The sequence below is a fragment of the Lissotriton vulgaris genome, chromosome 8 (assembly GCF_964263255.1).
Source record: "Lissotriton vulgaris chromosome 8, aLisVul1.2, whole genome shotgun sequence".
In the NCBI taxonomy this organism is placed as follows: domain Eukaryota; kingdom Metazoa; phylum Chordata; class Amphibia; order Caudata; family Salamandridae; genus Lissotriton; species Lissotriton vulgaris.
Genome location: NC_141696.1, coordinates 1,546,564,902 through 1,546,583,122, shown reverse-complemented (window position 1 = coordinate 1,546,583,122; position 18,221 = coordinate 1,546,564,902). Strand labels below are relative to the sequence as shown.

The 18,221-nt window shown below is 42.8% G+C and overlaps 2 protein-coding genes across 2 annotated transcripts in view; both read right to left on the bottom strand.

Annotated features, from left to right (window-relative positions):
- Positions 1-4,847: 4,847 nt before the first annotated feature.
- LOC147700337 (uncharacterized) lies at positions 4,848-8,886 on the bottom strand. The gene has a single exon (XM_086935709.1). It carries the CDS (start codon positions 8,744-8,746, stop codon positions 7,313-7,315), a length of 1,434 nt encoding a protein of 477 aa, XP_086791835.1. The 5' UTR covers positions 8,747-8,886; the 3' UTR covers positions 4,848-7,312.
- LOC147700336 (uncharacterized) overlaps positions 8,855-18,221 on the bottom strand; it is a 50,162-nt gene continuing 40,795 nt past the window's right edge. The window contains exon 5 of the mRNA XM_086936307.1: positions 8,855-9,867. Coding sequence (XP_086792433.1) covers positions 9,860-9,867 — 8 coding nt within the window. The 3' untranslated portion in view covers positions 8,855-9,859. The remainder of the gene's footprint in view (positions 9,868-18,221) is intronic.

The following is an 18,221-nucleotide window of genomic DNA, read 5'->3' as shown; positions in this document are numbered from 1 at the left end:
GAGTTTGATGGCAGCTTGGTTTGGGTCAGATGAGAGGGCGGGTGGGTTTTGGTTGAGCGATGTGAGGAGTTGGTCGGTGGTGATTTTGTTCCATTTTCTTCGGGTAATAGGTTGTGGGGGGTTGTGGGTCGAGGTGGTTTTGTAGCTGAAGTGAACACAACTGTGGTCCGTCCAATGGAGAGCTGTGGTGCGATCGAACTACATGTCCGGCTACATGGGTGGGGGTGTCAACAAGTTGTTTGAGGCCGAGATTGGCCAGGTTGTCAAGAAGGGTGGTGGTGTTGCTGTCGTTTTTCTTTTCCAGGTGGAAGTTGAAGTCTCCTAGTAGAATGTAGGTCTCGGAGGCGAGGGCATGTGGACTGATGAAGTCGGTGATGTTTTCGCTGAATTGTTTACGGGTTCCTGGAGGTCTGTAGATGAGGGTGCCTCTGAGTGTGGTCCTAGGGTCGGTGTGGATCTGGAAGTGGAGGTGTTCGGCGGTTGTAAGGTTATCGTCAGAGCTGGTCGTCATTTTGATGGTCTTTTTATGGACGATGGCGATGCCTCCTCCTGTTTGATTGGAGCGGTCTTTTCGGGTGATCTTGTAAGTGTCTGGGATGGCTATGGTGATGTCGGGTGTTGATGATGTGTTCATCCAGGTTTCTGTAAGGAAAGCGACGTCCAGTGAAGCAGTGTCGAGTAGGTCCCAGAGTTCGGTGGCGTGTCTGTGGACCGAGCGGGTGTTCAGCAGGATGCACTTCAGGTGGTTAGAGTCGGAGCTGTGTTTGGGGTTCGTGGATATGGTGTGGGTCTTGAAGCTGGTAAATTTGCAGGAGTGGCAGGCGAAGGGGCTGTGGGTATGTCCCGGGGCAGCTTCGTAACATTGTGGTGAGCGTCCGTGGTTAAGGGCTAGGAGGGTGGCGACGTCATACGTTATGCTGGAGGAGTGCGGTTTGCGGGGGCCTGGGGGTCTGGCGCTGGGCACGGTCCAGGCGCGGACGGGCGTAGACGGGCTTACCTTTGGCGCACCTTCGGCGCGCATGGGGCACGACCACTGCGCGTGAACGCTGCTTGCAGATGCATCAGTCATATGAGGATAGTGGAGGGGGAGGGGCGAGGGAGGATAAGCTGGGAGGCAGGATCGTGGTGGAGGGGACGGGCTCCTATGCACAACAACAACAAAATGGCTGGCGAATCGAAACCAGGACAGGCTGTGCACATTACTAATAAATGCGGACGCAATGCGAGTCAATGAGGGCAGACAAAGCGAGCACCACACCACAACAGCTGAGAATCTACTAAATTATGGTGGATGCAGCTGAGGAGGAAATGCGAGCCGCGCAGGCTCCAGGAAAAATTATAGTATGCAGGATAAATCGGCAGCAGAGTGCAGCGTGCAGCGCAGGCACCAGTAAAAATTATAATATGCAGGGTAAATTGGCAGCAGAGTGCAGTAAAGATACGATACCCAGAGTGAGCAGGGCTATCTCAAACGGTGTCCTTTCTTGGCCTAACGTTGAGTGAGGAGTCCCGGGTCTCGCATTTGGTGACAGTGGTGCGGGACGGGGACTCCAGCTTCCAACAACAGCTAACAAATAATTGCAGCTCAACATTATATCAAAACTATCCCATTGTCTCTGCATATATGATCATACACACAGTTGCAATCTTACATATTAGGACTGTGGAAAGGGTGAAGTCAGTAAACAACAATTCTGGGTAGTTCTGGCATAGGAGATCCTTCCCACTTGGGCCATATGAAGTGCAGTGTCCCTGCCACTATAGTTTAAGAAGCGCACAATAATGACACATGGAGTGCCGGGGGGTGGGTGCTGCATAAGCGCTCAATGCTTATGTTCCACAATAAGACCTCTTAAAAAAGATTTGATTAATAATTCTGCAAGTATCATCTCCACAAAAGTTTCAATTTTGCCCATAGTCATGGTTTTGGGGATGCACAGTGCCAGTAGGTTGTTTCTTCTTGTGCAGACTTCCAAATCTTTGTTTTAAGTTTTGATTTCAGCCAGTTCTTTACTACGGTTGGTTTGTTGGATGTCATGTACTGCCACTTGGCCCTCCGAGTCAGTTATCCCTCATTCCACCATATAAATTTTCTCTGCCTATTTGGCCCTTCTCTCCTTTAGTGGGTCTAAGTGCACAGTCAATGAGTAATTTTTCCCCATCTATTATGGACAGGCCAGTTTTCAGATCTAGTAGATGAAATTTGTTACCGGCTGAGTCCAGTTTGCCATTGAGGGCTGTAACCCCCACATCTGTGTTTTCCTCTTTCATCACACCCTTTTGCTTGTAGGACAGTTTGGATTGCCAGCGACCCATGTTTAGTCTCAAGAGTATCCGCTGACTTCAGCGTCAGATCAGATCAAACTCTGCTATCCCCCTTCTTCGAGGGGTGTGGTAGACATTTTCGTGTGACTAGCAGGTTTGAGTGGTAGGGCTCCCAGGTCCTCAGATTCTGGTTGTACTGTTCAAATAAGCTGGTGCCCATTCGTGATCATGGTGATCATGGAGACCCACGCCATTTTGATGGTGAATGTGTTAGTCTGTGTTAATATTCTTAGGCCCTGATTACGAGTGTAGGTGCTATTTAGCACACCTGATGAATAAAGATACCACAGGGTACGTTATCTATTGAGTGCAATAAATACACCTATTAAGAGTTTGTGGAGAATAATATGCAGCTTTTGGTGTTTAAAACACCAAAATCCACATAGTGCGGTAAATAACATATATATTTCCACTGTTAAATTTCAGCAGGTTTGACCTGCTGAAATTTAATAAAGCTTGAGGTATTCAACAAATCTGATAATTATCGGATATGTTACATAGATTTTCACTCATGATTCCAACTAGTGCGTAATCAAGCCTTTATAAATGGGTTGGACTGAACCAACCCACCCATAACCAGGCTTTGAGTCTCCTAGTTGATATTGGCGCTAAACCCAAACACCCAAGAGTGTGGCAATATCAAGTTCAGCAGTTCGCTTTGGTTTTCGCCTAGGCTCGATATAATCCCAGCAGCCCACAGCTGGTCCTTCTATTCAAGCCCCACGCCATGGACACAGGCCCAACAATGCCCTATTATGCTGTCAGGTAAAGCAGGTAGATATACTCATCAGCACGTGCAGGGGGATGACAGATGCAAATCTGCTGAGTTCAGAATCTGATTTTGTGACATGCAGCATGAATTGAGGCTCTCAATGAGCATGCTGGAATTGTTACGCCACACCTTACTTGGACACAGTCGGCCCGAGCGATAACATAGTCCTCCCTCATTGTCTTTTTATAGCTGTGTTCTTGTGCGTTTTGCCTCCCATCACCAACTGGACACATCAATGTAGGCCAGCTGATGGTGGTGGCCGTGCCACTGCCCAGGAGGCCAGTGCAGTCCATCCATGAGCTCTTACAGTGCCAATTAGGCTGTCACCAGCGCAGTTCTCTTCTGCCGGGCCACTCAATAATGGCCCCTCCTCTGCTGAAACCCTCATGGAGGTGTATTGCTGCCGAATGGAGTTAGTGAAAGGTCCTCTTCACACCTTTAGACCTCACAGGTGGAATGAGCGACCGCAGCAGGACTGGCTACAAGCATCACATATTCTGCCCAGCTCCACGGTCACGCCAAGTACCCTCCCTGGCCTCACTCTATTTAATTATGCCATTGTTTGGCATTTTTCAGCGTATCAGCTGTAGGATCGAGGTGGATTTAAGACACTAGCCTTAGAAGCTTAATGCAGAGTGTGCAGCAGCTCCCTGCAACCCCCACTGCACCCCCTGGTGCTTTGGTTATGGCTAAATGGTTTTGCCAATAACTAATCCACAAGAATACAGCATGACAAATCATAAAATGCAAAGCTGCTGAGTGTAAATTGAGGCTTATGAACTTTGCTAATGGATGACTAACTAAAGATTTCCCAACTCGAATTTCACACCCCCTTACAACATACACAAGTTGCAGTCTGTGCATCAACATACATTCTGTTTTATTAATTACAAGACTAGGACTATTTAACTTTTAACATTAGTCAAAAGCCATAATTTAGTAAATAAAAAGCCTCCTCATCATGAAATATTAGCCATATAATCCTCTTTTTAGTCAAACAAATTCAATGAAACAAAAAGAAAGTATTTGTACATTATTTTGGGCATTCCACAGAGTCACCTTCCAGAGAGAGTAAAGCTCGCCATTGAGGCAGACAGTTAGCAAGATCTCCATACTGGACCATCATTTAGGGCATACAAATCAATGTCAACTGAGAGTAGACTATCAAGTTAGCATGGAAGTTCATGGTGCGAATGATGGATACTTCATATTTAGTTTAGCGTTTTTCAAACAAAGGAGAATGCTTAGGAAGTGTGATCATTTATCAACACCTTTCCGTAGTATGTTCTGCTTTTCTAAAAATAAGCTTAATTTACTTCCCCATCCCACGTGGGTATGCTACAGTCTAATCATTTGAACCTGGGAAGCACACATTGCTTCTCCTGATATTTATCAGAAATCGAAGAAATGCATGTATGTCCCTGAGACCATTCCTGTGCCCAAGTGTGCACTATAGACCGAGTGCCATGAAAGTAAAAATTGCTGTTTAATAAGGGAGACATTTAATAAAATGTAATCCTTTAAGCAATATTCCCAACAAAGCAGAATGACAATATCTATGCTAAAGTGTAATCTGTACACAAAGTAGAGAAACATGTTTGAAACTGGATTGTTATTTATAGTTATGGCAAGATTACCAACAGTAAGTGAAATCAAACATTTTAAAAAAGATTAAAAAATACATATACATTTTTTTTTAATTAAATATAAATAGTAGGACACCATAAGGATGGCCAGATGAACCAAGTCATGTGGATGCTGCCTGACAGGATTTATTTGAATATACATTAGTACACTGCAGGTATTGAAATCATGGTTCTTTTTCAATAGAAACTGACAGACCTCATTATCATGACTGTTAAAAGAAAATTCAAGACTTGAAAGGTTTCTGTAAAATTGTCTTATCTGACCACTCTACACATCATAATGACTATAAAAAAAGAAAAAAATACCTAAAAATATGCTTTTCCATTTACAAGCATGCAAATTTGCCAGATTTGAGCAATTACATAAGATCATACTAAAATAGAGGAAAATCACATAGTGGTTCATCCAGTAATATGAATGGGGTTCTAGGGGCATTTCATGGGTCTCTATGAAACATGGATTTCATCAGCAAGTGAATAGCCTCAAACCAGTCTGCAGCGCTTTACTGTTGCGTTTTGTTGATTCAATATTCCATTGATAAAAATTCACCTTTATAGAAACTTCACTTGCAGTTTTTAATAAGCAATCACATTTGAAAAACAATAAAACTATTCAACTCAACTGCCATAAAATAATCATGTAATATAAATATAAAAGATATAATATAAAAAATACAAACTGAATATCATTTATGGCATGGCCCTACATTCCAATCTAAGGTATCTGCTCATATATATGAAACGAATGGCCTTTGGCGTTGTTGTTTGTAACATCACCAGTACCCCATGATGAAAATGTACACTGAAATATACCTGGACCTTAATGTTTACATAATTCATTAAGGCCTCCACCATCCCCATGCACATGAATAGAATAGAAAAATGTGACCCATGGTCAACAAAATGTAAGGTTCCCAACATACCGAGTAATCAGATTAAAGAGCCATCTCTTCTTACAGCATGCACAAGGCAACTTTCACAGTGGGAGGGTAGTTTCAACATATTATTGTGTTTTTCCAAAGCTAGAAAGCACAATAATTTAATATTACCTGACATTCGCAATGTCTAGACATGGTTTCTTCATAAACCTTGTAACACTGCATGCTGAAAGGTGAAAGAAGCCCTTCCATGTTTACTGTAGCCAAAATTATTTTCTTGGATGTGTTGCTGAAAAGACTTATAATTTCATAATAGCCTCCCTCTTTGGGGAGAGGATGTGGCCTAACGGCTAGGGCATGCACCTCAAATCTGGGGAACCGGGTTTGAGTCTCTGCAACGACGCTCAACATCCTGTGATTCTGGGCAAATCACTTAACCTCTTGGGTGCCCATGACGAGCTCAACTCGCCATGCAGCACGGTGGCGCTGTGCTGATGAACTGAGCTTGTCATGACCGTTATGGAATGCCCACGTGGGGATAATTCTCCTGCTTTTCTGGGTGTTCCATTGGAATGGGCGTGGTCATGATGAGCTCAGCTAGTCATCAGCACAGCGCCACTGTGCTGCATGACAAGCCGAGCTCGTCATGAGCACCACGGCAATGCGCGTGGCCTCCCTCCCCCGCGGGGGAATTAGCCCTGCGGCGAAGGGGTTAATCCCCTTGTGCCTAACAAAAATGAATGTGTCCTCATGTAACTCAACTGGTGCTCATGTAAAGCGCTCTGAAAACTTCAGGTCAAGTTCACGCTTTATAAAACTCTGGGGAAAAAACCACATCGTATTTGATGCTTATGAATGAGTTTTCCTGTGTGTATATTTACCCAAGCACACATGGTTGCAAAAAAGCATGGAAGCCCTTTTCACATCCCTCCAGATGTTACTTCCTCTTTCTGTGTTCACTAATTAACCACTATGCATAATAAATCATAAAAGCCATTCCCTTATTTACATCTGCAGGAGGTGTCTTATGGTTTATAAACAACTGAAACAGCCTAGATATTTTATGTTGATTCTCCTATGTGTTATTGCTGGTAGCATTTTAGGTATGTTAGGTGCAAAGCCCATTCCACCTTCACAGCATTTGTATGATTTGTCTTCGGTATGTCTTCACAGATGGATGGTTAGGACTGATTCTTGAGCAAATCTCTTTCCACATACACTGCATGCGTGTGTATTTCTCAATTATGTGTTAGCTGCTGACCCTTTAGTTGAATGGATTTACCAAACGTCTTTCAACATTCATTGCATTTGCATGTTTTTTCTTCTGAATGCCATTGTAGAAGGATGGTTAGACCTGATGCTCTGATTAAAGTTTCCCCCCTGTGTGTTAGATGGTGGCTCTTTGGATGTGTGGATTTACTAAAGCTTTTTCCACATTCACGGCTATTGTATGGTTTTTCTGCTACATGCATTTGCAGATGGATGCTTAGGATTGATGCTTAAGTGAAGAAATTTCCACATTCATCCACGTGTATGGTTTTTCCTGTATGCATGCGCTGGTGGATCTTTAAAGTTGATAAATGAGCAAAGCTCATTCCACATTCACTGCATGCGTAAGGTTTTTCCCCTGTGTGTATTCGCTGGTGGCTCTTTAGAAGTGTAGATCTACTAAAGCTCTTTCCACATTCACTCTATGTGTATGGTTTTTCTCCTGTATGCTTTCGCACATGGGTGTTTAGGTGCCCAGCTTGAGTAAAGCTCTTTCCACATTCACTGCAAGTATATGGTTTTTCTCCTGTATGCTTTCGCACATGGGTGTTTAGGTGCCCAGCTTGAGTAAAGCTCTTTCCACATTCACTGCAAGTATATGGTTTTTCTCCTGTATGCCGTCGCAGATGGATGGTTAGGTCTCTTGCTTCAGAAAAGCTCTTTCCACATTCACTACATGTGTATGGTTTTTCTCCTGTATGCCTGCGCAGATGGATGGTTAGTGCTGATGCGCAAACAAAGCCCTTTCCACATTCACTGCATGTGTATGCTTTTTCTCCTGTATGCCATTTCAGATGGATTGCTAGGTGTGATGCTTGAGTAAAGCTCTTTCCACATTCATCGCATGTGTGTGGTTTTTCCCCCGTGTGTGTCAGATGGTGGATCTTTAGATACGTAGATGTACTAAAGCTCTTTCCACATTCACTGCATGTGTTTTTTTTCTCTCCTGTATACCTGCCCAGTGGTTTTTCTCCTGTATGCCTGCGCAGATGGATGGTTAGTGCTGATGCGCGAATAAAGCTCTTTCCACATTCACTGCACGTGTATGGTTTTTCCCCCATGTGTGTCAGATGGTGTCTCTTTAGAGTCGCAGATCTACTAAAGCTCTGTCCACATTCATTGCATGTGTATGGTTTTTCGCCTGTATGCCTGCGCAGATGGGTGGTTAGTGCTGATGCGCGAATAAAGATCTTTCCACATTCACTGCACATGTATGGTTTTTCCCCCGTGTGTGTCAGATGGTGTCTCTTTAGTTGCGTAGCTTCCCTAAAGCTCTTTCCACATTCACTACAAGTGTAAGGTGTTTCCCCTGTATGCATACGCTGGTGTTTCTTTACAGTTGATAAACGAGTAAAGCTCTTTCCACATTCGCTGCAAGTGTAAGGTTTTTCCCCTGTGTGCATACGCTGGTGTTTCTTTAAATTTGATAATAAAGCAAAGCTCTTTCCACATTCGCTGCAAGTGCATGGTTTTTCTCCTGTATGTGTTAGGTGGTGGCTCTTTAGATGTGAGGATGCACTAAAGCTCTTTCCACATTCTTGGCATGTGTATGGCTTTTTCCCTGTGTGTGTCAGATGGTGTATCTTTAGATATGTAGATCTACTAAAGCTCTTTCCACATTCCCCGCATGTGTATAGTTTTTCCCCCACGTGTGTCATATGGTGTCTCTTTAGAGTCGCAGATCTAGTAAAGCTCTTTCCACATTCACCGCAGGTGTAAGGTTTTTCTGTGTACATTTGTTGATGGATCTGTAGGTTTGCTGGGAGAGTAAAGCTCTTTCCATTTTTACTGCCTGTGTGTTCTACTGTATGTGTTTGATATTTGCCCCACAGAGCCGATGACTCATTAAAAGCCATTTCACATTCATTAAATCCAAATAAGCTTTCTGTTTGGCTGTTAGTAGTGGCAGCGTAGGGATTAGAAGTTATTAACACTCTTCTCACAAACACAGAACCTTTATGTTATTTCTTTTGTTTTTGTTTGTTAATGAACTCTTAGTTGTGATGGCTGTGGAACCCTATTGCCACATTCAAAATATCCTCATGCGTTTTCCCCCTGCATGGTTGGTGATGCTACTTCAGTAATGATGAGAAGCCAAAGCTCGTCTGACGTTGTATGTATGTTTTTTTCTTTTCGGGGTTTAGAGTCTAAGCGCGGTTATATTTTGGCATAAATCATGTTAATGTGTTTGCTGACTGATCATTGTGGTTCCTGAATCACTAACTATATTTTAATCTTCACTAGGGTTTTGCAGTAGATATGTTCTTGCAGGACTGATAACATATGTATGATATTTCTAACAGGAGCTGTGTTTTCAACCTGCGTTAAGAACTTTCTAGAATGTGTGCAAAGAATTAACTTCACAGCTTATCTAAATAGTCTGTTTCTTGGACATTATTTATGAAATACACACAAAGAACAAAACTCAATACCAAGTCGTTATGCTCTAGAATAATGTTCTGCATTGCAAGTAGCCAAACACTTCTTTCTTTTAACTTTCAGATGTCTGCTTCATGATTCACGTTTTGCATACCTATGTTTTGTATACCTCTTTCTAGGGATTGTAAGGTCTAGCCAAAACAGCGTTTATGATGGACTAACACCATAGTATTGATACTGTCACATTAGAGAGGGGAGCACTTTTTATAACTACCTGATCCTTAACAAAGATAAAGGGTGGTATCTAGCATGTTTATTTTTTGAATGTGTTCTGGCAATGTAATTTTTATGATTTTAATTTATTTGGATGTTTTGTGACCAGCAGCATAGATGCCCTCAGCCTCTTGAAGCCGTCAGATTGCACTTGATGTTCCGTCAGGATACGTCTGTTCATGTTCGAGATTCTCTGTCTCCTACTGAGTTGTTCTATTTTGAATTACTGTTTGGCATCATTTCTGGTTTTTCTCGAGTATCAGATAGCTTTCCAGTATTGTCATGTTTTCTTCAATACTCTTCATCTTATTATAAGTTCAGGAATCTGTGGATACAAAAATACCTGTAATGTCATAAACTATAAGCAGCAAAGTGTCTGAAGAAATGTTTTTTTTTTTTAAATCTAAAACTTGAATACATTTTAGCCACCGGTAATTACTCTAGGTTGCAATGCAGTACATCTTTTTAACTCACTGTGCCACTATCCACAATAATCATTGCTATGGAAATCGGCATTCATTGATCATGCTGCAAGAAAATAAGAACAGCCCAATTTAGGGAGAGGATGTAGCCTTACGGCTAGAGAGGTCAACCTCGAAGCTGGGGAACCATGTTCGAGTCTCGGCAACAACGCTCAACATCCTGCAATTCTGGGCAAATCACGTAATCTCCCCGTGCCTAACAAAAATGAATATGTCCATTTGTAACGAAACTGGTGCTCCTGTAAAGCGCTCGGATACCGGATAGCTTCGGGTCTAGTTTGCGCTATATAACACTCTAAAAAACATTTTAAAAAAATATGTACCAGAGTCCACATTCATTTGAATAGTAACATATGCAACACCACATAATGGTGTTGACCTCGCCCTTGGTCAGTGAGTTGTGGCTTAAGTCCTATACCACAGCAAGACAATTGATTAATACATTTCACTTTATCATGTTTGTAGCTTAGGAAATAATAATGTTTATTTATTTATTTATGAGATTTGTAAAGCGCGAACGAATGCCCGTGGGCTTCTTGGCGCTGAAAACTCAACTCGTAGCTCTTCTGATGTGATTCCTGAGGGTTACTGGTTAAACAGCCAAGTCTTTAAACCTTTACGGAAAGAAAAAAGTGAATGACTTAATCTGATTGACAGCGGAAGTGAATTCCAGAGTCTGGCTGCCGTTACTGGGAAGCGTCTGTCCCCCCAGCAAACTGTTTTTGTGCGAGGAACAGTTAATTGATGCAGAGTTATCGATCTCAGTTTCCTTGAAGGATGGTATGGTATAAACTGGTTCCTAAGAAACTGCGGACCTAAATTATGCAGTGCTTTAAATACAAGGCAGAGTGTTTTGAATTGAATTCGATTTTTAATCGATAACCAGTGAAAATTCCGAATAGTTTGGGCGATAGGATTGAATTTGGGGGTTCTAGAAAGCAATCTTGCTGCAGCGTTTTGTACTGATTGCATTTTGTTAACTACCCGAATTTGAGCATTGGCAAACAAGCCGTTGCCGTAGTCGAGTGATGAAAGTACAAGTGTGCTGACCAGAGTTTTGCCTGCACTGTCAGGTAGAAACGGCATGATTTTTTTAATGAGTTTTAGCTTATGGAAAGCTGTTGCCCCTGTCTGATTAGCATGCGCGGAAAAATTAGGATGTTCATCAAAAACAACTCCCAAATTCCTGACCTTCGGGACAGGGTTGGGCAGGGTTCCAAAAGATGAAGGCCACCAGACGGATGACCAGCTTCCCTAAGATGACAACCTCGGTCTTCTCGGAGTTAAGTTTAAGGCAGCTGGAGGACATCCAGTCTCCAATTGCCAGCAAGCCTTCCTGGAAGCGCTCTGCCACCTCTTCTCCGTCGTTGTTAATGGCGAGGACTAACTGGGTGTCATCGGCATAGGAAGTAAGGCCCATCCCATATTGTTTGATGACTCTTGCTAGGTCCGACACATAGATGTTAAAAAGTGTCGGACTGAGGGATGAGCCTTGGGGAACCCCACATGGTATAGACAGCTCGGCTGATTGAAATGGCCCTAGTGTAACTGCCTGAGTCCTGCCTGACAGAAAGGAGGCCAGTAGATTCTTAGCTCCCAGTTGGATGCCCATCATTCCGACACAGTCGATCAAGATGGAATGATCGACCGTATCGAAGGCCGCAGAGAGGTCCAGCAGTACAAGTACTGCAGTTCCCCCCTGATCTCTGATGACTCTGATGTCATCGGCGGCTTTAATAAGGGCCGTTTCGATGCCGTGAAATTTACGGAACCCAAACTGGGTATTGTCCAGCAGGTGATGTTCCTCAATGTACTCAGACAGCTGCTGGTTCATAGCTTTCTCTACCACCTTGGCCAAAAAAGGAAGACTAGCTATTGGTCTGTAGTTTTTTGGTTTGTCTTTGGCCAGATGCGTTTTTTTTAGAAGTGGCTTTAAGAGGGTGTTTTTCAAAACATTGGGGTAGATCCCTGATTTAAACATGACATTACATAATTGCGTGATTACAGGTGTTAATAGGTCCAGAACGGGTGGCATAACTTTTGGTGGACATAGGTCTAGAGCCGATCCTGTTTTTATAATTTTAATGATGTCCATTGTATGTTGCTCTGTTATTTCTTTGAATTGAGATAGAGAACAGGCAGAGGGCATAGTGAAGGTAGGGTGTGTGATGGGATTATCTTTGGAATAAAAGGCTAAATAAATATAATTATCCTTTGTATAAAAGAAATTGGAAAACGCATCGCAAAAAGATTGAGAGGGGGAGGGGCCAGGTCAGGAGTATTCCCCACTAGTTGCTTCACTACCTCGTAGAGTTGTTTATTTGAGTTCTTTGCGTTGTCTATTTGGTCGCTAAAATACTTTCTTTTTGCCTCAGTAATCATTTTTTTGTAGTTGACAAGTGTTTCCTTATAGCAAGATTTGCTTTCTACATCGTAAGATCTACGCCAAATCCTCCCACGATTCCTACAGATTTGTTTTTGTGTTCTAAGCCCTTCCAAGAACCATGGTGCGGAGGGAGCTGTCCTATTTCTAGATATGGTTTTATGTGGTACCAGTGTTTTTATGGCGTTACCTAACCACTCTGAGTATTGAATCATGGCTATATTTGGGTCCTCTGAAATGGTAGGGCAGGTGCTATCCAGTAGTTCTCTAAAGTCTGCATTGTTTAGGTCATTCCAGGCTTTGAAGGGGGTGTGACAAGGATTGGTCGGTCTACCTAGTGGGGCATCATTGATTGAAATATCACAGAGAACGGCATGATGGTCGGACCAGGGGAGCGGAAGGATGTCTTGTAAATGAATCCCCTTAAAGTTGGAAAAAATGCCATCTAGAATGTGACCGGCCTTGTGTGTCGATGAAGTAACCAACTGGGAAAGTCCTAGGATTTCCATATCAGACAGTAATGTGTGGGTTTCATTATTGTCTTGTTTTTCTAGGTGGAAATTAAAATCATCTAAGACCGTAAAGCAGTCCTCTGTTGCTAGAGATTCGAGCATTAAGTTCAAGTTGGAGAGAAATTGTGTACGAGCTCCTGGAGGTCTATACAGGAGAAATCCTTTGAAGTTATGCAAGGGTGTCAACATAATGGGAAAATGAATTGCTTCACAAGATGGTGAGAGTATAGGAGACAGCGCACCATGAAAGTGTTGCAGGCAATAATTCCCAAACCGCCTCCCTTCTTTCTTTGTCGATCATGTCGATAGATTTTATATCCAGGTGGAACGGCAACCACTAGATCGGGATCTGAAGCGTTGTCCATCCAGGTTTCTGTGACGAATAGTATGTCTAATTTCCTGTCCGTAATAAGGTCTGATATGTCCTGTCTGTGACTGCCTAACGATCGAGCATTGATAAGTGCTGTGGATATATTTAGGTTTGTTTTGACACTCTGTTTGCTGGTGGTTGTAGTATTAGTGAGAAAGGGTAGCAAGGTTTTACAGTGAGGGCAGCTGCTAATAATCATTACAGAAATAGACTCTGGATCATGCTTAGGGCAATTGTTGGCTGGGTCTGGTCGATATTGCAATAACAAGGCTTTGGAGTAAGGGGTCCGTGTCAGCGTTCGACCAGGGGGCTGCGCGGACGGGATGTCATGTCCTTATATCCGGTCATGAGGAGGGTGGGAGGCGGCCAAAAGCTGGACCGCAACCCTTTCCTCCACTCAAGATGGCGGCTACAACCCTTTCTCCCAGAGTGTCACTACCTAATCGTGTGCTCCGGGTATCGGGGTTCAAATGAGGTTCAAGAATGTGCAGGTATTTTAAAAGACTAACAATATTCAGTGCGCAAAATGACAAATGATAAATTAAATTTTAAAAACCAGTGATGGCAGACTAAGCCCCCGGATTCCGCCTCAGGGGAGAGACACCAGTTGAGTCAGCCCGCTGCGCTGTCAGGCTGTTTAAATATCCTGGGAGGGCGGGAGGCGGCCAACAGCTGGACCGCAACCCTTTCCTCCACTCAAGATGGCGGCTACAACCCTTTCTCCCAGAGCGTCACTACCTAATCGTGTGCGCCGGGATCAGGGTTCGAATGAGGCTCAAGAATGTGCAGGTATTTTAAAAGACAAACAATATTCAGTGCGCAAAATGACAAATAATAAATTAAATTTTAAAAACCAGTGATGGCAGACTAAGCCCCCGGCTTCCGCTTCAGGGGAGAGACACAAGTTGAGTCAGCCCGCTGCGCTGTCAGGCTGTTTAAGTATCCTGGGAGGGCGGGAGGCGGCCAACAGCTGGACCGCAACCCTTTCCTCCGCTCAAGATGGTGGCTACAACCCTTTCTCCCAGAGCGTCACTACTTAATCGTGTGCGTCGGGGATCGGGGTTCGAATGAGGCTCAAGAATGTGCAGGTATTTTAAAAGACAAATAATATTCAGTTCGCAAAATGACAAATTATAAATTAAATTTTAAAAACCAGTGATGGCAGACTGAGCTCCCGGCTTCCGCCTCAGGGGAGAGACATGAGTTGAATCAGTGCGCTGCGCTGTCAGGCTGTTTAAATATCCTGGTAGGGCAGGAGGCGGCCAACAGCTGGACCGCAACCCTTTCCTCTGCTCAAGAAGGCAGCTACAACCCTTTCTCCCAGAGCGTCACTACCTAATCGTGTGCGCCGGGGATCAGGGTTCGAATGAGGCTCAAGAATGTGCAGGTATTTTAAAAGACAAACAATATTCAGAGCGCAAAATGACAAATTACAAATTAAATTTTAAAAACCAGTGATGGCAGACTAAGCCCCCGGCTTCCGCCTCAGGGGAGAGACACGAGATGTTATAATGAAAATAAAAACACAACAGAATCATTTTCAGGACAACAAACTAATCCTAGAGGGAAAATGAGAATAGGGTAGCATGTCAAAGTGTATGAGGTCTGTACGTTCACTGACAAAAAGAGCGGACAAGCAATGTCTATATGATCCCAAAGTGCAATTAGAGGGGCTGCCACATTTCAGTGTATTACTGCGTCCTGCTGCATGCATAGAGATTGGTCATGTGTTCAATAATGGCGGGTTTATTAGGTTCAACACAAACAGTTTAGAGGGAGGGCAGTTCTTAGTGTTTGCAACCTTACCATAAGTAATTAAGTTCTTTTAACACTGTCCACAATCTCAAACAAACTGCTGTCAACCATATGGGTGCCATTAGATTTCGATGCGATACATATGATGCACAGATCAATCAGGAAGAAAACAAATCTGCTAATCAGTTCCAAGTAAGATGTGTAAGACTAACTGAAGCTGACTTGAACAAGACTTATGCACATGTTAGTACAAATTCTGGAAGTGCCAGATTTAAAATAACACAGATTATACTCGACTCCCAAGTAGCTACACGGGATAGGTTTATACCAGGTATGAAAATCGCAGAGCACATTTTTATCCACATATTGCAGTCCAGCTCAGTGCTAGCACTCTACTGTGAGATTACAGTAAACTCATTGAAAGGTGTTTAAAGAGACAACTATTTCTGTTTTTACCCTGCTATCAGGTAGGAGAAGAATAACCATGCACTGGTTAGACTGATCAGGCTCAGCAAGTGGCTTAAAGCTGCTGGTCACTGTAGTGTTGCTGAACAAATTCACATGCAGTACACAGGAAATGACCCTAAACTTAATGAGCACCTGGAAGATGATACAAAATACTGTTTTAGGTGATGTATGTCTAAGAAATGTTGCATTCCTGAAACACAATGCAGACTACTTTTATACCTGACAGTCTTTCTTTAGAGTACCCTTTTAAACAATTAGTGTAAAATGATTTAGAACTATTACATTTTTTTAGGCTGTAATTGATTACTTGATGGCTTGGAAGATCACCCACTCGATACTATATTTGATGCTTGTATTTGAAGATTATGAAAACACAATACAAAAAAAATCTGTCAATGCACCAGAAAACGGGAGCTCGGAAATCATCAAACAATACTCAAAATACTTACAGAAATGCCTAGTACTTTAAGAGAACCGAGCACCTTCTAACTGGTGCATTCAGTGCAACTAAAACTATCAACTAGAAAATGTATTGCAAACTACATACTTCTCTCAACCCAACCTACAACTACTCAGAAAAACAGAAGCAGATAGTGAGAGAAGGTATGAATCTACGAAACAACTAACAATGACACCACAGACACTGAGCACCATACAAGACCAAAGGGCAGAATACTACAGTGGAATGGCAACCGGCAGACCCAGCAGAGCAGACACAACCAACTCCAACCACAAACAAAACATACCCTAAAATGTATGGCTCATGTGAGGTTCAAGATGCAAGCCTCCAAGACATGTGGAGAGGGTGTAGCCTTACGGCTAGAGCGGTGGACCTCGAAGCTGAGGAACCGGGTTAGAGTCTCGGCAACGACTCTGAACATCCTGCAATTCTGGGCAGATCACTTAAACTCACCGTGCCTAACAAAGAAATGAATGTGTCCATCTGTAACGAAACTGGTGCTCATGTAAAGTGCTGTGATACCCGATGTGTCGGGTCTAGCCGCGCTATATATAACTATTAAAAAAATAAAATAAAAAATAAAAAATGTGTGTGATAAATTGCAACAGCTCAGATGGTAAGATACAGTGCTTTAGGGTCACAATAACTTTGACCCAGAAACATAAAAAGGAAAAGCAAAAATAGCAGTATTGTAATGAGCATCGAGTGCCAGACGCTGTTTTAAGATTAGAATGCAAGATCGCTCAACTGGGAAATAATGCAACGGCACATTCATTATATTCTGGATTAAAATACATTTTAATTGTTTTATGTCACCCTATACAAACACTTTAAAAAACGTATTATACCCATCATGTGCTAGTCTTTGTTATGATCTGCCCAGAATTTCCTGATCCTGGTCATTTGGCAGTCATTATCAAGATGTGTCCAAACACTGCATCAAACTGCTTGAGTGTGGAGTTATTTAAACAAAAATACCCACCCAAAGGGCAAAATGCTAGTGAAATCTACCTGGCCAATAAAAAAATTCACTTTTCAAATCTACTTCCTAAATTAATTTTATGTTTGAGCAAAAAAAGCATTAATACATTTCTATTTTGTTTTAATAAAACTAGCATAAATTAAATGCTTTGCAACAATGCTCAACTCAAATATTTTGTAATAGAAAGTGGTATTATTCTTGTTTGCACAAAACATACTAACACATAACATAAATGCTGTGTAATAGGTAATTTCAGGTAGCTTGGTAAGCACTGTACATAAAGCAAGATGAGGCCCATTTAATGGGACAAGCTGCTCTGTAAATTATTTAATTTACAGCTCCTGTATTCAACAGAGAGGGGCACTCCTTGACCGAATGTGCACAGCAACCATTGTCCTTATACCCAAGGTTGGGAAGCTTGCAGACAGGTGGGACTCCTACAGGCTGATATCGCTGCTTAATTCGGACAACAAATTACTGACAAACTGATTGAGAGGGGTAATCTAGGATTTGAAACACCCAGACCAGAATGAGTTTATGCCACATAGATCGATTACATTGAACATTGCCACAGCAGAAGGAATTAGTGCTTCGTAGGCAGTAGCCTCACTGAACACCAATAAGGGTTTGATTCAGTGAAATTGACCTTCTTATTCGGCATTATGAGCAAGATGGGATTTGGTTCCAGCTTCTTAAAATGGGTCAGGTTGCTCTATACCACTGGTACTCATAGTACGGCCCGCGAGGCCTTCACTGGCGGTCCGCGGACCATGCCTTGCAGTTTCCACTGCCGGCAGTAAACACAAAAGAAGACTGCAGGAGCATACGTAGTGAACACCTATTAATTAGTTATTCACTATGTATGCTCATGTGGCCATCTTCTGTGTTTACTGCTGGTCTCTGTGACGTCAGGGGACGTTCAGAAAGCTTCCCAAAAGGCCCTTTAAAAGTCAGATGTAAGCGCTTTCCCAGCGGACTTTTAAGAGAAGTTTTGGGAAGCTTCCTGGTTGGACAGACACAGATAGAGACACAGAGACAGATATAAATAGAGACAAGGAGACAGATAGAGATAGAGACACAGATACAGATAAAGAGAGAGACACAGAGAGAGATAGAGGCGACAGATATAGACACAGAGACAGATAGAGACACAAAGACAGAGATAGAGACAGAAAGGAACAGACAGGGATAGACAGAGGCAGGGTCAGAGAGAGGCAGGGACAGAGAAAGGAAGGGACAGAGAGAGGCAGGGACAGAGAGAGGCAGG

Bases quoted from the DNA above. Each gene is read 5' to 3' on its own strand.
- LOC147700337 (XM_086935709.1), bottom strand. From the start codon at position 8,746: ATGGCTTTTAATGAGTCATCGGCTCTGTGGGGCAAATATCAAACACAT.